This window comes from Camellia sinensis, chromosome 8 (genome assembly GCF_055761805.1).
Source record: "Camellia sinensis isolate YWXY chromosome 8, ASM5576180v1, whole genome shotgun sequence".
NCBI lineage: Eukaryota > Viridiplantae > Streptophyta > Magnoliopsida > Ericales > Theaceae > Camellia > Camellia sinensis.
In genome coordinates, this window is record NC_138968.1 from 101979479 (window position 1) to 102004003 (window position 24525).

Below are 24525 nucleotides of genomic sequence, written 5' to 3' on the forward strand. Positions count from 1 at the left end.
GAGAGTTTATATACTGTGTGCTAAATTCCAACTGAGTGATGTGAGGTTATTGAGGGTTTAGTGATGTGAGACATATATTGTGGTTATCTGTTTACTGGAATCTTTCAGGATCACTAATGGATGTGGTTACTCAATTCTGGCAGGATGTTCTAGTCTAGTGGAGGTCTACATCTTGGTTTTGATTCTTGGGATACTCGGCTTGAAGCTGGCTGCTGAATGCGCCGCTGGTTGTTTCATCAGGGATATAAGCTGTTTTCTTTTCTGTTTTAACATCTTAGCTATTTTACCTATCCTAGCGGGGTGTGCTAGGAAGTAAATGGTCCATCTTTGACCTATCTTTGTTTTTTATTACTTTACTGTTTGGTTTTGGATTAGGTAGTCCACAGGTTATATTTTGTTTTGCTATTATGGGGCTGTTCATCCCTCGGCTTTGGGCTATTCTCTAGCAGGGTTTTTTTTTTGTTTTTGTTAACCGTTCTTGTTTCTCGGTTTTGGTGCCGTTGTTTTGTGCCGTTGTTTTGTGTTGCTATGGGTTTGTTTTGGTCTCGGCTATTAGCTGTCCTTCGCAGTGTTCATTATCCCTATCTCTCTTGATATGGCTGCTGAACAGTGTGTGTTTCTTTTGGGTTTTGTTTTCGCTTTGCGTTAGCTTTTTGGTTTTTCTGGGTTTCTGTTTTTCCTGTATAGTTGCTGTAGGGCCTGGGGTATTCCCCTTGTAATCTTGTATATCCTTTGTCTTTAATTTATGTCTTATTCACCCAAAAAAAAACACCATAATCACTTATCTGCCACGATACAAGACGGTCCGAAAAAGTGTCCGAGTGTTCGATCGCTAATGCATGAGAAATGGCAAGTAAAGACCATATTTACATATCTGCCATCATGCAAGAGGATCCGAATGTGTGTCCATGTGTTTAAACCCTAATGCATGAGAAATGGCAAGTAAACACCATAATTACATATCTGCCATCATGCAAGAGGGTCCGAATAAGTGACCGAGTATTCGAACCCTAATGTATGAGAAATGGCTAATAAACACCATAATTACATATTTGCCATCATGCAAGAGCATCCAAATACGTGTCCGCGTGTTTAAACCCAAATGCATGAGAAATGGCAAGTAAACACCATAATTACATATCTGTCATCGTGCAGGAGGGTCCGAATAAGTGTGCTAGTGTTCGAACGCTAATACATGAGAAATGGCAAGTAAATACCATAATTACATATCTGCCATCATACATGAGGGTCCGAATAAGTGACCGAGTGTTTGAACCCTAATGTATGAGAAATGGCTAGTAAACACCAAAATTACATATCTGCCATCGTGCAAGATGATCCGAATACGTGTCCGTGTGTTTAAACCCTAATGCATGAGAAATGGCAAGTAAACACCATAATTACATATCTATCATCACGCAAGAGGGTCCCAATAAGTGTCCATGTGTTTAAACCCAATTGCATTAGAAATGGCAAGTAAAAACCGTAATTACATATCTGCCATCATGCAAGATAGTCTGATTAGGTGTCCGAGTGTTTGAACCCTAATGTATGAGAAATGGCTAGTGAACACCATAATTACATATATGCCATCCGAATACGTGTCCGTGTGTTTAAACCCAAATGCATGAGAAATGGCAAGTAAACACCATACTTACATATCTGCCATCATGCAAGAGGGTCCGAATAAGTGACCGAATGTTCGAGCCCTAATGTATGAGAAATGGCTAGTGAACACCATAATTACATATCTGCATCATGCAAGAGGATCCGAATACGTGTCCGTTTGTTTAAACCCTAATGCATGAGAAATGGCAAATAAACACAATATTACATATCTGCCATCGTGCAAGAGGGTCCGAATAAGTGTACTAGTGTTCGAACGCTAATGCATGAGAAATAGCAAGTAAACACCATAATTACATATCTACCATCGTGCAAGAGGATCCGAATAAGTGTCCAAGTGCTTAAACCCTAATGCATGGGAAATGGCAAGTAAACATCATAATTATATATCTATCATCATACAAGCCGGTCCGAATAAGTGCCCCAGTGTTCGAATGCTTTGCATTAGAAATGGCAAGTAAACACCATAATTACATATCTGCCATCATGCAAGAGGGTTCGAATAAGTGTCCGAGTGTTTAAACCCTAGTGCATGAGAAATGGCAACTAAACACCATAATTACATACCTGCCATCGTGCAAGAGGTTCTGAATAAGTGTCCGAGTGTTCGAACCCTAATGTATGAGAAATGGCAAGTAAACACCATAATTACATATCTGCCATCATGCATGATGATCCGAATACGTGTCCGTGTGTTTTAACCATAATGTAAGAGAAATGGCAAGTAAACACCATAATTACATATCTGCCATCACGTAAGAGGGTCCGAATAAATGTCCGAGTGTTTAAACCCTAATGCGTTAGAAATGGCAAGTAAACACCATAATTACATATCTGCCATCATGCAAGAGTGTTTGAATAAGTGTCCGAGTGTTCGAACCCTAATGTACGAGAAATGGCTAGTAAACACCATAATTACATATTTGCCATCATGCAAGAGGATCCGAATACGGGTCCGTTTGTTTAAATCCTAATGCATGAGAAATGGCAAGTAAATACCATAATTACATATCTGCCATGATACAAGTCGGTCCGAATAAGTGTCCGAGTGTTCGAACCCTAATGCATGAGAAATGGCAAGTAAACACCATAATTATATATCTGCCATCATGCAAGAGGGTCCGAATAAGTGACAGAGTGTTCGAACCCTAATGTATGAGAAATGGCTAATAAACACCATAATTACATATCAACCACCATGCAAGAGAATCCGAATACGTGTCTGTGTGTTTAAACCCTAATGCATGAGAAATGGCAAGTAAACACCATAATTACATATCTGTCATCGTGCAAGAGGGTCCGAATAAGTGCGCTAGTGTTCGAACACTAATGCATGAGAAATGGCAAGTGAACACCATAATTACATATCTCCCATCATACAAGAAGATCCGAATAAGTGTCCAAGTGTTTACACCCTAATCCGTGGGAAATGTCAAGTAAACACCATAATTACATATCTGCCATCACGCAAGAGAGTCTGAACAAGTGTCCGAGTGTTTAAACCTTAATGCGTGAGAAATGGCCAGTAAACACCATAATTACATATCTGCCATCATGCAAGAGGGTCTGAATAAGTGTCCGAGTGTTCGAACCCTAATGTATGAGAAAACACCATAATTACATATCTGCCATCGCGCAAGATGATCCGAATACGTGTCCGTGTGTTTAAACCCTAATGCATGAGAAATGGCTAGTAAACACCATAATTACACATCAACCATCATGCAAGTGGGTCCAAATAGGTGGCCGAGGGTTCGAACCCTAATGTATGAGAATTGGCTAGGAAACACCATAATTACATATCTGCCGTCATGCAAGTGGATATGAATACGTGTCCGTGTGTTTAAACGCTAATGCATGAGAAATGGCAAGTAAACACCATAATTACATATCTGCCATCGTGCAAGAGGGTCCGAACATGTATACTAGTGTTCGAACGCTAATCCATGAGAAATGGCAAGTAAACACCATAATTACATATATCCCATCATGCAAGAGGGTCTGATTAAGTGTCCGTGTGTTTGAACCCTAATGTATGGGAAATGGCTAGTAAACACCATAATTACATGTCTGCCATCATGCAAGATGATCGGAATATGTGTCCACGTGTTTAAACCCTAATGCATGAGAAATGGCTAGTAAACACCATAATTACACATCAACCATCATGCAAGTGGGTCCAAATAGGTGGCCGAGGGTTCGAACCCTAATGTATGAGAATTGGCTAGGAAACACCATAATTACATATCTGCCGTCATGCAAGTGGATATGAATACGTGTCCGTGTGTTTAAACGCTAATGCATGAGAAATGGCAAGTAAACACCATAATTACATATCTGCCAACGTGCAAGAGGGTCCGAACATGTATACTAGTGTTCGAACGCTAATCCATGAGAAATGGCAAGTAAACACCATAATTACATATATCCCATCATGCAAGAGGGTCTGATTAAGTGTCCGTGTGTTTGAACCCTAATGTATGGGAAATGGCTAGTAAACACCATAATTACATGTCTGCCATCATGCAAGATGATCGGAATATGTGTCCACGTGTTTAAACCCTAATGCATGAGAAATGGCAAGTAAACACCATAATTACATATCTGCCATCACGCAAGAGGGTCCGAATAAGCGTCCGAGTGTTTAAACCTAATGCGTGTGAAATGGCAAGTAAACACCATAATTACATATCTGCCATCAGGCAAGGAGGTCTGAATAAGTGTCCGAGTGTTCGAACCCTAATGTATGAGAAATGGCTAATAAACACCATAATTACATATCTGCCATCGTGCAAGATGATCCGAATGCGTGTCCATTTGTTTAAACCCTAATGCATGTGAAATGGCAACTAAACACCATAATACAAGACGGTCCGAACAAGTGTCTGAGTGTTCGATAGCTAATGCTTGAGAAATGGCAAGTAAAGACCATATTTACATATCTGCCATCGCGCAAGAGGATCTGAATACGTGTCCGTGTGTTTAAACCCTAATGCATGAGAAATGGCAAGTAAATACCATAATTACATATCTGCCATCATGCAAGAGGGTCCGAATAAGTGACTGAGTGTTCGAATCCTAATGTATGAGAAATGGCTAATAGGCACCATAATTACATATCTGCCATCATGCAAGAGGATCCGAATACGTGTCCGTGTGTTTAAACACTAATGCATGAGAAATGGCAAGTAAACACTATAATTACGTATCTACCATCGTGCAAGTGGGTCCGAACAAGTGTACTAGTGTTCGAACGCTAAGGCATGAGAAATGGCAAGTAAACACCATAAATACATATCTACCATCGTGCAAGAGGGTCCGAATAAGTGTCCAAGTGTTTAAACCCTAATGCATTAGAAATGGAAAGTAAACACCATAATTACATATATCCCATCATGCAAGAGGGTCTGCTTAAATGTCCAAGTGTTCGAACCCTAATGTTTGGGAAATGCCTAGTAAACGTCAAAATTACATTTCTGCCATCATGCAAGATGATCCGAATACGTGTCCATGTGTTTAAACCCTAATGCATGAGAAATGGCAAGTAAACACCATAATTACATATCTGCTATCACGCAAGAGGGTCCGAATAAGTGTCCGTGTGTTTAACCCTAATGCGTGTGAAATGGCAAGTAAACACCATAATTACATATCTGCCGTCATGCAAGGGGGCCTGAATAAGTTTCCGAGAGTTCGAACCCTAATGTATGAGAAATGGCTAGTAAACACCATAATTACATATCTGCCATCGTTCAAGATGATCTGAATACGTGTCCGTTTGTTTAAACCCTAATGTATGTGAAATGGTAAGTAAACACCATAATCACTTATCTGCCACGATTCAAGACGGTCCGAAAAAGTGTCCGAGTGTTCGATCGCTAATGCATGAGAAATGGCAAGTAAAGACCATATTTACATATCTGCCATCATGCAAGAGGATCCGAATATGTGTCCATGTGTTTAAACCCTAATGCATGAGAAATGGCAAGTAAACACCATAATTACATATCTGCCATCATGCAAGAGGGTCCGAATAAGTGACCGAGTGTTCGAACCGTAATGTATGAGAAATGGCTAATAAACACCATAATTACATATTTGCCATCATGCAAGAGCATCCAAATACGTGTCCGCGTGTTTAAACCCAAATGCATGAGAAATGGCAAGTAAACACCATAATTACATATCTGTCATCGTGCAGGAGGGTCCGAATAAGTGTGCTAGTGTTCGAACGCTAATACAAGAGAAATGGCAAGTAAATACCATAATTACATATCTGCCATCATACATGAGGGTCCGAATAAGTGACCGAGTGTTTGAACCCTAATGTATGAGAAATGGCTAGTAAACACCAAAATTACATATCTGCCATCGTGCAAGATGATCCGAATACGTGTCCGTGTGTTTAAACCCTAATGCATGAGAAATGGCAAGTAAACACCATAATTACATATCTCCCATCATGCAAGTAGGTCCGAATAAGTGACCGAGTGTTCCAACTCTAATGTATGAGACATGGCTAGTAAACACCATAATTAGATATCTGCCATCATGCAAGAGGATCCGAATTTGTGTCCGGGTGTTTAAACACTAATGCATGGGAAATGACAAGTAAACACCATAATTACATATCTGCCATCGTGCAAGAGGGTCCGAACAAGTGTACTAGTGTTCGAACGCTAATGCATGAGAAATGGCAAGTAAACACCATAATTACATATCTACCATCATGCAAGAGGTTCCGAATAAGTGTCCAGGTGTTTAAACCCTAATGCATTAGAAATGGCAAGTAAACACCATAATTACATATATCCCATCATGCAAGAGGGTCTGATTAAGTGTCCGAGTGTTCGAACCCTAATGTATGGGAAATGGCTAGTAAACACCATAATTACATATCTGCCATCATGCAAGACGATCCGAATACGTGTCCGTGTGTTTAGACCCGAATGCATGAGAAATGGCAAGTAAACACCATAATTACATATCTACCATCACGCAAGAGGGTCCGAATATGTGTCCGAGTGTTTAAACCTAATGCGTGTGAAATGGCAAGTAAACACCTTAATTACATATCTGCCATAATGCAAGGGGGTCTGAATAAGTGACCGAGTGTTCGAACCCTAATGTATGAGAAATGGCTAGTAAACACCATAATTACATATCTGCCATCGTACAAGAGGATCCAAATACGTGTCCGTTTGTTTAAACCCTAATGCATGTGAAATGGCATGTAAACACCATAATTACATATCTGCCACGATACAAGACGGTCCGAATAAGTGTCCGAGTGTTCGATCGCTAATGCATGAGAAATGGCAAGTAAAGACCATATGGTGTCCGGGTGTTCGACCGAGTGTTTGGATTTGGCCTTTTCCTAACTCTTGGGAGATACAGGAATGGATTGCTGCCACTCCTCCTTCTCTTAAACCTTCCCTTGATTCCCCTTATATTCCTGTGTGGAGTTTGACTGCTGATGGCTCTTTTTCTATTCACTCTGCTTGGGAATGTTGGAGGGACAAGGGCCCAAAGGTTACTTGGTCTAATCTCATTTGGGGTCCTCTTGTTATCCCTAGGGTTAGTTTCATTGTGTGGCTGGCTATCCATGAGAGACTTAACACTGGGGATAGGCTCCAAATCTTTGGTCTTCTTACGAGCCCTAGTTGCCCTTTATGTTGTGCTCCTGAGGAGAACCACTCCCATCTGTTCTTTAGGTGCCTCTACTCCTCTAGGATTTGGGCTGTTATCCAAGCTAAATGTAATTCCCATTGGCCTTCTTTGCCCTGGTTGGAACTTGTTAAGTTTGCTACTAAATCAATCAATGGTAAATCTCTGAAATCTGTGATTATGAAACTCTCTTTTCTCTGCACTATCTACCACATTTGGATGGAGAGAAATAGTAGAATTTTTAGTAAGGTTTTCAAACCTGAAGAGGTTGTCACTAACTCTATCATCCAAATGGTTAGGGGTAGACTCCTTTCTATGGAAAATGTGAAAGCTTATGCAGGTGACAACTGGTATTTGGAACAATGGAACCTACCTTCTAAAATCCTGTTGCAGTCCCAAACTGCTGCAGCTGAAAGGAATTTGAGTGGTGTGAATTATCCTACATTGAGGGTTGAGTGATGGTGAGCAGATAAGGAGTGTTTTGTTTAACAAATGGTGCTGTCTTGCAGATGGTTTTACTCTCAGATTCTATCAGCTATTATGGATCCCAAATGTTTACAAAATCTGGAGCCTATGAAGGGAGGGTTGAGTGATGTGAGCCAGTACAGATGCTATTGTAAATGTGGGTTGTGTGGGGGGAGGAAGTACATATATTTTAGACTAACATGTACTATATATTATATATATTTTGTGCAGGTTTATGGAATTCTCAAGTACATTGTTCAGCTGGCTGGAATGAGAGAGCACAAGATATGTGGGCCGAGTGATGGGAGATCTTACATTGAGTGAAGAGCTCTCTTTTATTGTGGGTCGAGTGAGGGGAGGTCCTATACTGAATGCTTGTTGTTTCTTCTTCTTTATGACTCAATATATTGTTATGGAAATTCCTTTCTATTATATGTTGAACAGGTTAAGCAGCAACTTGTAAGGTGGGATTGTTCCTGGCAGTTTCTTTCGGATGGTTATTGGGCTTGTTATTGGGCTTCGGCTGCTAGTAGTCTGCTGTTGGTGACTACTTTTGGGCATTGGCAACAATCTGTGCCTGGTTTTGCCTGGTGGTGTGAAGGTGGCTGCAACCAGCGCCCCTCTTTGACGTTGTACACTGTGTGGATATGCTCTTCGGCGATGGCTGCAAGTTGCGCCTTGCCTAGGCATTTCAGTGGGTTCATAAGCTGTTTTCATTTCTGTTTGTACATATTCCCGTATAGTGTGTTTGTAATTTTTGTATACCATAATTTTGTCCCCTCTTTGGGTTGTTTTGTCTTTAGTTCTGGTCATGTTTGAGACTTAGTATTAGGCTGGTGTTTTGTTGGTTTTCATGCTGGTCCTTGTATTTCCCCAGTTTCGGTGCAAATGCTGGGCTGGTGTTGTATTTGTGCAAGACCCCTGTCTGTTGTGGGGACATGGTTCTTGAACAATTATTATGTTCTGCTTAGTCGTCTTGGCTGCGTGTGTTCCCGGTTTTGTGGGTTGGTAGGTTTTTGTTTCTTTGCAGTTTAGCTGTTGTTGTTGTAGTTTGTGGTAGGGCCTGGGGGATGCCCCTTGTATTCGTGTAAATTTTCCTGTTTTATTTATTACTTATTCACCCAAAAAAAAAGACCATATTTACATATCTGCCATCATGTAGGAGGATCCGAATGCGTGACCGTGTTTTTAAACCCTAATACATGAGAAATGGCAAGTAAATACCATAATTACATATCTGCCATCATGCAAGAGGGTCCAAATAAGTGACCGAGTGTTTGAACCCTAATGCATGAGAAATGGCTAATAAACACCATAATTACATATCTGCCATCATGCGAGAGGATCCGAATACGTGTCCGTGTGCTTAAACCCTAATGCATGAGAAATGGCAAGTAAACACCATAATTACATATCTGTCATCATGCTAGAGGGTCCGAATAAGTGTGCTGGTGTTCGAACGCTAATGCATGAGAAATGGCAAATAAAACCATAATTAAATATCTACCATCATGCAAGAGGGTCCGAATAAGTGTCCAAGTGTTTAAACCCTAATGCATTAGAAATGGCAAGTAAACACCATAATTACATATCTGCCATCATGCAAGACGGTCTGATTAAGTGTTCGAGTGTTCGAACCCTAATATATGAGAAATGGCTAGTAAACACCATAATTGCATATCTGCCATCATGCAAGATGATCTCAATACGTGTCCGTGTGTTTAAACCCTAATGCATGACAAACGGCAAGTAAACACCATAATTACAAATCTGCCATCATGCAAGTGGGTCCGAATAAGTGACCGAGTGTTCGAACCCTAATGTATGAGAAATGGCTAGTAAACACTATAATTACATATCTGCCATCATGCAAGAGGATCCGAATATGTGTCCGTGTGTTTAAACACTAGTGGATGAGAAATGGCAACTAAACATCATAATTAAGTATCTGCCATCATGCAAGTGGGTCCGAATAAGTGACCGAGTGTTCGAACCCTAATGTGTGAGAAATGACTAATAAACACCATAATTACATATCTGCCATCATGCAAGAGGATCTGAATACGTGTCCGTATGTTTAAACACCAATGCATGAGAAATGGCAAGTAAACACCATAATTACATATCTGTCATCGTGCAAGTGGGTCCAAATAAGTGTGCGATTGTTCGAACGCTAATGCATGAGAATTGGCAAGTAAACCCCATAATTACATATCTACCATCACGCAAGAGGGTCTGAATAACTGTCTAAGTGTTTAAACCCTAATGCATTAGAAATGGCAAGTAAACACCATAATAACACATCCGTCATCATGCAAGACGGTCTGAATAAGTGTACGAATGTTCGAACCCTAATGTCTGAAAAATTGTTAGTAAACACCATAATTACATATCTGCCATCGTGCAAGATGATTCGAGTACGTGTGTCCGTGTGTTTAAACCCTAATGCATTAGAAATGGCAAGTAAACACCATAATTACATATTTGCCATTATGCAATTGGGTCCGAATAAGTGACCGAGTGTTCGAACCCAAATGTATGAGAAATGGCTAGTAAATACCATAATTACATTTCTGCCATCATGCATGAGGATCCGAATACGTGTCCGTGTGTTTAAACACTAATGCATGAGAAGTGGAAAGTAAACACCATAATTACATATCTGCCATCGTGCAAGAGGGTCCGAACAAGTGTACCAGTGTTCGAACGCATTACATGAGAAATGGCAAGTAAACACCATAATTACATAACTACCGTCATGCAAGAGGGTCCGAATAAGTGTCCAAGTGTTTAAACCCTAATGCATTAGATAATGGCAAGTAAACACTATAATTACATATATCCCATCATGCAAGAGGGTCTGATTAAGTGTCCGAGTGTTCGAACCCCAATGTATGGGAAATCACTAGTAAACACCATAAGTACATATCTGCTATCATGCAAGATGATCCGAATACGTGTCCGTGTGTTTAAACCCTAACGCATGAGAAACGAGAAGTAAATGCCATAATTACATATCTGCCATTATGCAAGAGGGTCCAAATAAGTGTACGAGTGTTTAAACCTAATGCGTGAGAGATGGCAAGTAAACCCCACAATTACATATCTGCCATCATGCAAGAGGGTCTGAATAAGTGTCCAAATGTTCGAACCCTAATGTATGAGAAATGGCAAGTAAACAGTATAATAACATATCGGCCATGGTGCAAGATGATCTGAATACGTGTCCGTTTGTTTAAACCCTAATGCGTGTGAAATGGCAAGTAAACACCATAATTACATATCTGCCATCATAGAAGACGGTCCGAATAAGTGTCCGAGTGTTCGAACGCTAATGCATGAGAAATGGCAAGTAAACACCATAATTACATATCTCCCATCGTGCAAAAGGGTTCGAATAAGTGACCGAGTGTTCGAACCCTAATGTATGAGAAATGGCTAGTAAACACCCTAACTACATATCTGTTATCATGCAAGAGGATTCGAATACGGGTCCGTTTCTTCAAACCCTATTGCATGAGAAATGGCAAGTAAACACCATAATTACATATCTGCCATCATGCAAGAGGATACGAATACGAGTCCGTGTGTTTAAACCCTGATGCATGAGAAATGGCAAGTAAACACCATAATTACGTATATCCCATCATGCAAGAGGGTCTGATTCAGTGTCCGAGTATTCGAACCCTAATGTCTGGGAAATGGCTAGTAAACACCATAATTACATATCTACCATCATGCAAGATGATCCGAGTACGTATCCGTGTGTTTAAACCCTAATGCATGAGAAATGGCAAGTAAACACCGTAATTACATATCTGCCATCACACAAGAGGGTCCGAATAAGTGTCCGAGTGTTTAAACCTAATGTGTGAGAAATGGCAAGTAAACATCATAATTACATATCTGCAATCATGCAAGTGGGTCAGAATAAGTGTTCGAGTGTTCGAACCCTAATGTATGAGGAATGGCTAATACACACCATAATTACAAATCTGCAATCGTGTAAGATGATCCGAATACGTGTTCGTTTGTTTAAACCCTAGTGCATGTGAAATGGCAAGTAAACACCATAATTAAATATCTGCCATCATACAAGACGGTCCGAATAAGTTTCCGAGTGTTCGAAGGCTAATGCATGAGAAATGGCAAATAAACACCATAATTACATATCTGCCATCATGCAAGAGGGTCCGAATAAGTGACCAAGTGTTCGAACCCTAATGTATGAGAAATGGGGAGTAAGCACCACAGTTACATATCTGCCATCATGAGAGAGGATCCGAATACGTGCCCGTGTGTTTAAACCTTAATGCATGAGAAATGGCAAGTAAACACCACAATTACATATCTGCCATCGTGCAAAAGGGTCCGAATAAGTGTACTAGTGTTCGAAAGCTAATGCATAAGAAATGGCAAGTAAACACCATAAATACATATCTACCATCATGCAAGAGGGTCTGAATAAGTGTCCAAGTGTTTAAACCCTAATGCGTTGGAAATGACAAGTACACACCATAATTACATATCACCCATCATGCAAGACTGTCTGATTAAGTGTCCGAGTGTTCAAACCCAACTGTATGAGAAATGGCTAGTAAACACCATAATTACATATCTGCCATCATGCAAGATAATCCGAATACGTGTCCGTGTGTCTAAACCCTAATGCATGGGAAATGGCAAGTAAACACCACAATTACATATCTGCCATCACGCAAGAGGGTCCGAATAAGTGTCCGAGTATTTAAACCCTAATGGGTGAGAAATGGCAAGTAAACACCATAATTAGATATCTGCCATCATGCAAGAGGGTCTGAATAAGTGTACGAGTGTTCGAACCCTAATGTATGAGAAATGGCTAGTAAACACCATAATTACATATCTGCCATCGTGCAAGATGAGTCGAATACGTGCCCGTGTGTTTAAACCCTAATGCATGAGCAATGGCAAGTAAACACCATAATTACATATCTGCCATCATGCAAGTGGGTCCGAATAAGTTACCAAGTGTTCGAACCCGAATGTAAGAAAAAATTGCTAGGAAACACCACAATTACATATCCGCCATCGTGCAGGAGGATCCGAATACGTGTCCGTGTGTTTAAAGACTAATGCGTGAGAAATGGCAAGTAAACACCATAATTATATATTTATCATCATGCAAGAGGGTCCGAATAAGTGTCCAAATGTTTAAACCCTAATGCATTAGAAATGGCAAGTAAACACCATAATTACATATATCCCATCATGCAAGAGGGTCTGATTAAGTGTCCGAGTGTTCGAACATTTGCATGAGAAATGGCAAGTAAACACCATAATTACATATCTGCCATCATTTAAGTGGGTCCGAATAAGTGACCGAGTGTTCGAACCCTAATGTACGAGAAATGGCTAATAAACACCATAATTGCATATCTGCCATCATGCAAGAAGTTCCGAATACGTGTCCGTGTGTTTAAACCCTAATGTGTGAGAAATGGCAAGTAAACACCATAATTACATATCTGTCATCGTGCAAGAGGTACCGAATAAGTTTGCTAGTGTTCGAACGGTAATGCATGAGAAATGGCAAGTAAACACCATAATTACATATCTACCAGCATGCAAGAGGGTCCGAATAAGTGTCCATGTTTTTAAACCCTAATGAATTAAAATGGCAAGTGAACACTATAATTACATATCTGCCATTATGCAAGACGGTCTAAATAAGTCTCCGAGTGTTCGAACCCTAATGTCTGAAAAATTGTTAGTAAACACCATAATTACGTAGCTGCCATCGTGCAAGATCATCCGAATACGTGTCCGTGTGTTTAAACCCTAATGCATGAGAAATGGCAAGTGAACACCATAATTACATATCTGCCATCGTGCAAGTGGGTCCGAACAAGTAACCGAGTGTTCGAGCCCCAATGTATGAGAAATGGCTAGTAAACACCACAATTACATATCCGCCATCATGCAAGAGGATCCGAATACGTGTCCGTGTGTTTAAACACTAATGCATGAGAAATGGAAAGTAAACACCATAATTACAAATCTGCCATCGTGCAAGAGGGTCCAAACAAGTGTACTAGTGTTCGAACGCTAATGCATGACAAATGGCAAGTAAACACCATAATTACATATCTACCATCATGCAAGAGGGTCCGAATATGTGTCCAAGTGTTTAAACCCTAATGCATGAGAAATTGCAAATGAACACCATAATTACATATCTGCAATCATGCAAGATGATCTGAATACGTGTCCATGTGTTTAAACACTAATGCATGAGAAATGGCCCATAAACAACATAATTACATATTTGTCATCCTACAAGGGGGTCCGAATAAGTGACCCAGTGTTCGAACCCTAATGTATGAGAAATGGCTAGTAAACACCATAATTACATATCTGCCATCGTGCAAGAGGATCCGAATACGTGTCTGTGTGTTTAAACACTAATGCATGAGAAATGGACAGTAAACACCATAATTACATATTTGCCATCATGCAAGTGGGTCCGAATAAGTGGCCGAGTGTTCGAACCCTAATGTATGAGAAATGGCTAATAAGCACCATAATTACAAATCTGCCATCATGCAAGAGGATCCGAATACATGTCTGTGTGTTTAAACCCTAATGCATGTAAAATGGCAAGTAAACACCATAATTACATATCTGTCATCGTGCAAGAGGGTCCGAATAAGTGTACTAGTGTTCGAACGCTAATGCATGAGAAATGGCAAGTAAACACCATAATTACATATCTATCATCATGCAATAGGGTCCGAATAAGTGTCCAAGTGTTTAAACCCTAATGCATTAGAAATGGCAAGTAAACACCATAGTTACATATCTGCCATCATGCAAGACGGTCTGAATAAGTGTCCGAGTGTTCGAACCCTAATGTCTGAAAAATTGTTAGTGAACACCATAATTACATATCTGTCGTCGTGCAAGATGATCCGAATACGTGTCCGTGTGTTTAAACCCTAATGCATGTGAAACGGCAAGTAAACACCATAATTACGAATCTGCCACCATGCAAATGGGTCCGAATAAGTGACTGAGTGTTCGAACCCTAACGTATGAGAAATGGCTGGTAAACACCATAATTACATCTCTGCCATCATGCAAGAGGATCCGAATACAAGTCCGTGTGTTTAAACACTAATGCATGAGAAATGGAAAGTAAGCACCATAATTACATATCTGCCATCGTGCAAGAGGGTCCGAACAAGTGTACTAGTGTTCGAACGCGAATGCATGAGAAATGGCAAGTAAACACCATAATTAAATATCTACCATCATGCAAGAGGGTCCGAATAAGTGTCCAGGTGTTTAAACCCTAATGCATGAGAAATGGCAAATGAACACCATAATTGCATATCTGCAGTCACGCAAGAGGGTCCGAATAAGTGTCTGAGTGTTGAAAACCTAATGCGTGAGAAATGGCAAGTAAACACCATAATTACATATCTGCCATCGTGCAAGAGGGTCCGAACAAGTGTACTAGTGTTCGAACGCTAATGCATGAGAACTGGCAAGTAAATACCATAATTACATATCTACCATAATGCAAGAGGGTCCGAATAAGTATCCCAATGTTTAAACCCTAATGCATTAGAAATGGCAAGTAAACACCATAACTACATATAACCCATCATGCAAGAGGGTCTGATTAAGTGTCTGAGTGTTCGAACCCTAATGTCTGGGAAATGGCTAGTAAACACCATAATTACATATCTACCATCATGTAAGATGATCCGAATACGTATTCATGTGTTTAAACCCTAATGCATGATAAATGGCAAGTAAACATCATAATTACATATTTGCCATCACACAAGAGGGTCCGAATAAGTGTCCGAGTGTTTCAACCTAATGCGTGAGAAATGGCAAGTAAACACCATAATTACATATCTGCAATCATGCAAGAGGGTTTGAATAAGTGTCCGAGTGTTCGAACCCTAATGTATGAGAAATGGCTAATAGACACCATAATTACAATTCTGCAATCGTGCAAGATGATCCGAATGCGTGTCCGTTTGTTTAAACCCTAGTGCATGAGAAATGGCAAGTAAACACCATAATTACATATCTTTCATCATGCAAGTGGTTCCGAATAAGTGACCGAGTGTTCGAACCCTAATGTATGAGACATGGCCAGTAAACACCATAATTACGTATCTGCCATCATGCAAGAGGGTCCGAATAAGTGACCGAGTGTTCGAACCCTAATGCATGAGAAATGGGTAGTAAACACCATAATTATTTCATCCATTTGGACTAGGACATGGGTTAGAATGAGAAGCTCCCGCATCTCTCTAGAAACTCTGTTTCTAGGGTTTCAATACCTTATTGAATACGATGGTAGGAGTTAATGCTAGTCCCATTAATGTTTCACCTTCTGTATGTGTTGACACGATCTGCAAGGCAGACTTTGGCGTAAACATCATGAGTGATAAACTAGGATTTCTTAAAAACAAATACGATATCCTTGGTGGTGAGGCTATGGATTCATCGGAGATCAATCCTCATGTATCTGTTCTTGGACAGGATAGCAGTGACTCGGTCCAATCTCAATCTGATCGTAGGGTTAACACCCTAGATATGGCAACTCAGCATAACGAGGGAAGGGTCATTTCGAATGATCCACAGGAATCAAAGATGGCAGAAGCCTCTGGAGATAGTCCTCATCTGGTGGATCAAATGGTAAATCGCAAAGGAGTACGTGACTTTGTAACCCCCCATCTGACCTTTGATCCCCGGACTTTTGTAGATCGGGTTGAAAGGCTTAAATCGTCTAACCCTAACCTGGCCATCGGAGCCCCTTCGACTCCAGGTACTCCTCGCTGGTCAGATCGTAGTGAGAATGAGCCTTCTGTGTTCCATAGGCTTCTAGATAGCTTGGAAATAGCAAGGAATAGAGGTGATGGGAAATCCCGTGAGGGTATGGAGGGTGATTCAGGTCAGCCGTCTGACACTGTGAGGAAAAATCTACAAGACTTTCTGGGTCAGGAAGAACAAAGGGAGGATATCTCATTCGGGGATAATCTAGATCGCGGAGGGACAAATACTCGAGGAGGAAGAGGCAACAGAGGTCGTGGCGGAGGTAGGGGATCTGGAAATCATTCGGGGAAATCGTGGGCTGAAATCACAAATTCGTCTACTAGATCGCAAGTCTCTCTCAGGTACTTCCCTCCTACTGTTAAAGATGACTTTATCAGTGTTGATTTGCCCCCTAGACCTAATCCCCTTCAAAAGTGGGATTCCTGTTTGGTGGGTTACTTCTTAGGGAAAGGGGTTAACTTCAACTATATGAAGAACAGCGCATTTAGCATGTGGAAGAATAAGGGTCTTAAAGAAGTTTTAGCTAATGGTGAGGGTTTTATTTTCTTCATTTTTGATAACCCTGAGTGTTGCTTTGAAGTTCTGGAGGGAGGTCCTTGGTACATTGGGGGCTTCAATATTATTCTGAAAAAATGGAAACGGATGATGAAATTATCGAAGGATAAGGTGACTAAAGTAGCAGTCTGGGTTAGATTCTATAACATTCCTTTAGAATATTGGGATGATAATGGCCTTGGTAGGATTGCTAGTGCTGTTGGTAACCCTTTGTTTACGGATCAACTCATGGCTAGTGGGGGTAGGGTTGCTTTTGCCAGAGTGTGTGTGGAAGTTGATGCTTCTTCCAAACAACCACCTTCATTCCCTGTAAATTGTGATGGTGAAACAGTTGTTGTGAATGTTGAATACCAAGGTCTTCCTGCTAAATGTGAGCATTGTGTTGCTTTCGGCCATGACACAACTAGATGTGTTACTACTCAAGTGGCCAAACTGGTATCTCTCCAGAAAGAAACAGAAGAGAATCCTACTGAGCCTGGCTGGACCACTATTATGGCTAAAGGGAAGAAGCAAGTTGGAGTTAGTGCTGGAGATGAGGCAATCCCTGCTCCTCAAGGTACTCATGGAACAAATGAACAGGAAGTAGTGCCAGGGGAGGTTTCCCTACCTGACCAAATTGAAGCTACTGAAGAGGACTTATTGTTGAATAGGGAAGTACCTTCTACAGTTCAAGGAAAAACTTCTGACTCAGTAGCAGAGGACAACAGGCCTGCTGCCTCTCAGAATCTTGCTGGTTCTTCGGCTGTCACCGGGGAAGATGTTCCCTACTTTGAGGGCCTGCAAAAGATGAAGAGCAATTTGGCAGATGTTATAAGCCTTATCATCCCTCAAGACCCAACATTGCTGGAGGAAGTCCAGAAGTTCAAGGATTCAAATCTTGGTAGTCCTAAGGCTAGTCCTGTACCCAATCTTCCAGCAAAAGGTAAATCCTCTGGCAAGAGCAGCAGTAGCCAGAGGAAAAAGAGGAGGTAACTCTCAGTTTCTTAGTTGTGGGTTTTGTTTTGTCTTTTGTTCTCCATGACTTTCAAAATAGCTGCTTGGAATATTAGAGGGTTGAATGACCCTTCTAAACATAGAGAGTTAAAAAATTTTGTGGTTAAAGAAGATATTAAAGTCATGGGTATTTTGGAGACCAAAATAAAAGCTGTAAATGAAAAGAAAATTTTCTCTTCTTGTTTAAAGAATTGGTCCTTTTTGTCAAACTCACAACCTAATGAAACTGGCAGAATTTGTGTTTTTTGGGACTCAAATTTTTGTATGGTCAACCAGCTTTCTGCCTCTGACCAACATATTTTTTGTGAGATTACTGATCTTACTCAGGCCTCTAGTTTCCTTGCCTGTTTTGTGTATGCTGATAATAACTACTCTGTGAGAAGGGTCTTTTGTGAAACCATGGTTCGTTTATCCCATTCTCAGTCCAATTGTCCCATTGCCTTTTTAGGGGATTTTAATGCTACTAGATACAGTCATGAGAAATTTGGGGGCTCTCAGATTTGGAACTCTTCAAAGGAGGAATTTAATTCTTATATTATTGCCTCTGAGCTTGATGATTTGTCCTACTCTGGCTGCCAATTTACTTGGGCTAACAAGAGGGACTGTGGGGAGTATATTGCAACTAAAATTGATAGAGTTTTGGTTAATGAGTCTTGGCTGGATAATTTTCCCAACTCTACTGCTTTTTTTCTACCTTCCACAATCTCTGACCACTCTCCTGTTGTAGTGGTCGTTTCTGATGCTGTCACCTCTTACAAGAAACCTTTTAAGTTCTTTAATTTCTGGTCCAAGCATAAGGACTTTCTTTCTCTGGTTTCTAACGAGTGGAGTCAGTATATTCAGGGTGTTCCCATGTTCAGAGTCTGTCAAAAGCTTAGAAATTTGAAACCTGGGTTGAGAGACCTTAACAAGAAAGATTTTAGTGACATATCTACTAGAGTCATTGTTGCTAAGTCAGACCTTGAATCGATTCAATATAAATTGGACAAGGATCCGAGCAATCTGATTTTGCAGAATCTTGAGAGAACTAACTACAGGCATTATGTGGATTTATGTGCTGTGGAGGAGAGTCTTGCCCATCAAAAGGCCAGGGTTGATTGGTTGGGTCTGGGGGATAGGAACACCAAATTCTTTTTTAGATCTGTTAAGAGCAATATTAACAGAAGTAAAATCCTTAGCATTGAGTTGGAGGATGGTAGCAAATCATCTAAGCCTGAAGACATTCATCAAGCCTTCATTAGTTCTTTCACAAACCTTTTTGGTACCCCGTTCAGGGACCAGTACAATGGTTTTGAAAGGATTAATTCTCTGGTCTAGGCTAGAGTCTCTGTGGAACAATCTTTAAAGCTTGGTAGTCCTGTCTCCGATCAAGAGATCAATGATGTTGTTTGGTCCCTTAAGGCTAATAAAGCCCCTGGCCCGGATGGTTTTACGGGTAGTTTTTTTAAGGCCTCGTGGGACATTGTTGGGAAGGAAGTTACTCAAGCAATTAGAACCTTTTTCCAATCTGGTAAACTTCTCTCTGAGGTTAACAGCACTATTATTGCTCTCATTCCTAAGGTTCCTAATCCTTTGAGAGTGGGTGACTTTAGGCCAATTTCTTGTTGCAACACTATCTATAAGTGCATAGCCAAGATTATTGCTAAAAGAATTAAGGTTGTCCTCCCTGATTTGATTGATCCTGTTCAATCTGCTTTTGTGCAAGGTAGGAGGATCTCTGAAAATATTTTCTTGTCCCAAGAGCTTATGAGAGGTTATCATCATCAGTCTGTTACTCCTAAATGTGCTATGAAAGTTGACATTATGAAAGCCTACGATACTGTTAGATGGGAGTTTATTATTGATGTCTTTAAGGCCATGGCCTTTCCACTCTCTATGATCTCCTGGATTAAGGCTTGTATCACAAGTCCGTCGTTTTCCATTTGCATCAATGGGAGCCTTCACGGCTATTTCAAGGGCGCAAGAGGCCTTAGGCAAGGAGACCCTATGTCTCCTTATTTGTTTGTCTTGGCTATGGAAATCCTGGCTAGAATTCTTGCTGAGAAATCCAACCATCATCTTTTTAAATTCCATTGGAGATGTGAGAAGACTAAGATTGTTAACTTGTGCTTTGCTGATGATTTAATGATATTCAGCAAAGGGGATGCATCTACTGTTCAAGTGATTATGCATGGGCTTGAGGAGTTTAAGAATCTTTCGGGTCTTACTCCTAGTGCTGCCAAGAGTAACATTTTTTTCTGTGGTTGTAACTCTAGTCTTAGGGAGGAAATTCTTAAGATTGCCAATTTCAAGGAAGGTACCCTCCCTGTCAAGTACTTGGGTGTTCCCTTAATCACCACTAAGTTGAGAGCATTAGATTGCCAACAGCTTATTGATAGGATCACTAACCGTATTAAGAGTTGGACCAATAAGGCCCTCCCTTATGCTGGTAGAGCTCAGCTTATTCAAACCATCCTATTGGTCATCGTTGTTCATCCTCCCTAAGAAGGTTGTTAGAGAAATTGAAAATTTACTTAGAGCCTTTCTTTGGTCCGGGGTTGATCTGAAGAAGCATAGTGCGAAAATTGCTTGGGATAAGGTTTGTGCTCCCAAGTCTGAAGGTGGTCTGGGTTTTAAATCTCTGGAGGTTTGGAATAGAGCTGCTATTGCCAAACATATTTGGTTCCTTTTCTCGGGGGGTGAGAAGTCGATGTGGTGCCAATGGGTTAAATCTTACTTACTCAAAGGCAAAAGTTTTTGGAAAGTCCCTGTTCCTAGTGATCCTTCTTGGGTCTGGAGGAAGATTCTTTCTCTTAGGAAGTCAATATTTCCTCTCATTGTCCACAAAATTGGGAATGGTAATGCTACCTTTTTGTGGTATGATAATTGGCATCTGGTGGGCTCTATTTGGGACAAATTTGGGAATAGGATTATCTATGATTCTGGTCTCTCTGAGGATTCTAAAGTGAGCAAGATTGTTAATGGGGATTCCTAGCACTGGCCTTTTCCCAACTCTTGGGAGATGAGAGACCTTATATCATTGACCCCCATTCTTTCAAACCCAGATCTTTGAGTAATGATACTCCTATTTGGACTCTTACTCAAGATGGTATGTTCTCCATCCAATCTGCTTGGAACCACTGGAGAGATAAACATGATAAGGTGGCTTGGTATAAACTGCTGTGGGGTCCTTTCAATATCCCTAGAGTTAGTTTCATTGTCTGGATTGCCTTACATGGAAGGCTTAACACTGGGGACAGGTTAGAATCTTTTGGTCTGAGTGATAATTTCAAATGCTCCTTCTGCAATCATCACACTGAAAACCACTCTCACCTCTTCTTTAGTTGCATTTTCTCTCTAAAGGTTTGGGATGCTATTAAAGTTATGTGTAATGTAAAGTGGCCTGACATTTTTTGGCCTGATATTGTTCATGTTGCTATGAGGGAGAGTCTGGGTAAATCTCTGAGAGCCATTACTACTAGACTGGCTCTGCTATGTACTGTTTATCAAGTTTGGATTGAAAGAAATAACAGAATTTTTAATAAGGAAATGAAACCTGAAGAAGTTGTTATCAAGTCAATTGTTCAAATGATTAGAGGCAGGCTAATGTCATTAAACAATTTGCCTAGATGTGCAGGTGATGAATGGTACCATAAGCAATGTAATTTGACTGATTCCATTCTGAAGCCCCATACTGTTCGTATTGGGAGGGCTGCTGAGTGATGGGAGTTTCTCACATGAGAGTTGAGAGTTGGTGAGCTACATAATGTGGGATTTCTAACTGTTTGTGTCCTGTGCAGCTCTATGGATTGAGGGTTGAGTGATGTGAGTCATAAACTTCAAATCTGTTAGACATTTGGTAACATCAATGGAATTTCTGAGGGTTGAGTGAAAATAGCCTACATATGTTTTATTTACTAACTAGTATATATATATTATCTCTTTATTTGCAGGATAAGGAAGCAGTTTTCGAGTGTTGTGAGGTCCTATATTGTGGGCCGAGTGATGAGAGTTTACAATATGTGTGTATTATCATTCTTATTGGATTTTATTGGGCTTCTGTGATTTGGGTTGTGGTTTCTTGTTACTGGCAGGAAATTCTACTATGTTTAGAGAATGTCTGCCATATTCACCAAACTTTGAACTGCTTTGCTGTGGTGTTGATGCTTATGGAGCTGCTGTCCGATGCTCTAGTGTATGCTGCTGGTTTGTGGTTTTGAGGGTCTTTCTATATTGTCTAGTGACTTGGATTGGTTCTTGGGATACTTGGCTCGAAGCTGGCTGCTGAATGCGCCGCTGGATGTTTTCTTCAGGGATATAAGCTGTTTTCCTTATTTGTTTTTAATGATGTTAGTTACTTTACCTATCCTAGTGGGATGTGCTAGGAATTATGTAGTCCATGTTGGACTGTTTTTTTGTCTTTACTTTTGATTTACTGTTAGGTGCTGGTTTTGATTTAGCTTTGCGTCTTGCACCTAGATACGTATTGCACAGGTTCTGTTTTGTTCAACAAACCTGTTTCTCGGTTTTGGTGCCGATGTTTAGTGATGCTATGGGTTTGTTTTGGTCTCGGTTTTTAGCTGTCCTTCGCAGTGTTCATTATCCCTATCTCTCTTGATATGGTTGCTGAACAGTGTGTTTTTTGGATTTTGGTTTCTCTTTTGCGTTATCCTTTTGGTTTTCTGGGTTGCTGATCTTCCTGTATAGTTGTTGTAGGGCCTGGGGTATTCCCCTTGTAATCTTGTATATCCTTTGCCTTTAATTTATGTCTTGTTCACCCAAAAAAAAAAAACACCATAATTACATATCTGCCATCATGAAAGAGGATCTAAATACGTGTCCGTGTGTTTAAACCCTAATGCATGAGAAATGGCATGTAAACACCATAATTACATATCTGCCATCGTGCAAAAGGGTCCGAATAAGTGTACTAGTGTTCGAAAGCTAATGCAAGAGAAATGACAAGTAAACACCATAAATACATATCTACCATGAGCAAGAGGGTCCGAATAAGTGTCCATGTGTTTAAACCCTAATGCATTGGAAATGGCAAGTACACACCATAATTACATATCACCCATCATGCAAGAGGGTCTGATTAAGTGTCCGAGTGTTCAAACCCAAATGTATGAGAAATGGCTAGTAAACACCGTAATTACATATTTGCCATCATGCAAGACAATCCGAATACGCGTCTGTGTGTTTAAACACTAATGCATGGGAAATGGCAAGTAAACAACACAATTACATATCTGCCACCATGCAAGAGGGTCCGAATAAGTGTTCGAGTATTTAAACCCTAATGTGTGAGAAATGGCAAGTAAACACCATAATTAGACATCTGCCATCATGCAAGAGGGTCTGAATAAGTGTCCGAGTGTTCGAACCCTAATGTATGAGAAATGGCTAGTAAACACCATAATTACATATCTGCCATCGTGCAAGATGATCCGAATACGTGCCCGGGTGTTTAAACCCAAATGCATGAGCAATGGCAAGTAAACACCATAATTACATATCTGCCATCATGCAAGTGGGTCCGAATAAGTGACCGAGTGTTCGAACCCGAATGTATGAGAAATGGCTTGGAAACACCATAATTACATAGCTGCCATCGTGCAGGAGGATCCGAATACGTGTCCGTGTGTTTAAACACTAATGCATGAAAAATGGCAAGCAAACACCATAATTACATATCTACCATCATGCAAGAGGGTCCGAATAAGTGTCCAAATGTTTAAACTCTAATGCACTAGAAATGGCAAGTAAACACCATAATTACATATATCCCATCATGCAAGAGGGTCTGATTAACTGTCCGCGTGTTCGAACCCTAATGTATGGGAAATGGCTAGTAAACACCACAATTACATATCTGCCATCATGTAAGATGATCCGAATACGTGTTCGTGTGTTTAAACCCTAATGCATGAGAAATGGCAAGTACACACCATAATTACATATCTACTATCATGCAAAAGGGTCCGAATAAGTGTCCAAGTGTTTGAACCCTAATGCATTAGAAATGGCAAGTAAACACCATAATTACATATCTGCCATCATGCAAGACGGTCTGATTAAGTGTCCGAGTGTTCAACCCTAATGTATGAGAAATGGCTAGTAAACACCATAATTACATATCTGCCATCATGCAAGATGATCTGAATACGTGTCCGTGTGTTTAAACCCTAATGCATGAGAAATGGCAAGTAAACACCATAATTACATATCTGCCATCATGCAAGTGGCTCCTAATAAGTGACCGAGTGTTCAAACCCTAATGTATGAGAAATGGCTAGTAAATACCATAATTACATATCTGCCATCATGCAAGAGGATCCAAATACGTGTCCGTGTGTTTAAGCACTAATGCATGAGAAATGGCAAGTAAACACCATAATT

The 24525-nt window shown here is 40.4% G+C and overlaps 1 protein-coding gene across 1 annotated transcript; it reads left to right on the forward strand.

The window, feature by feature from the left end:
• Positions 1-21234: 21234 nt before the first annotated feature.
• On the forward strand, positions 21235-21846 carry LOC145797932 (uncharacterized). The gene has a single exon (XM_082885377.1). The coding sequence runs from the start codon at positions 21235-21237 to the stop codon at positions 21844-21846; it is 612 nt and encodes a 203-aa protein (XP_082741503.1).
• The last annotated feature ends 2679 nt before the right edge of the window (positions 21847-24525 follow it).

Excerpts from the sequence above, each read along its gene's own strand:
- LOC145797932 (XM_082885377.1), top strand. The coding sequence starts at position 21,235 with ATGTTCTCCATCCAATCTGCTTGGAACCACTGGAGAGATAAACATGAT.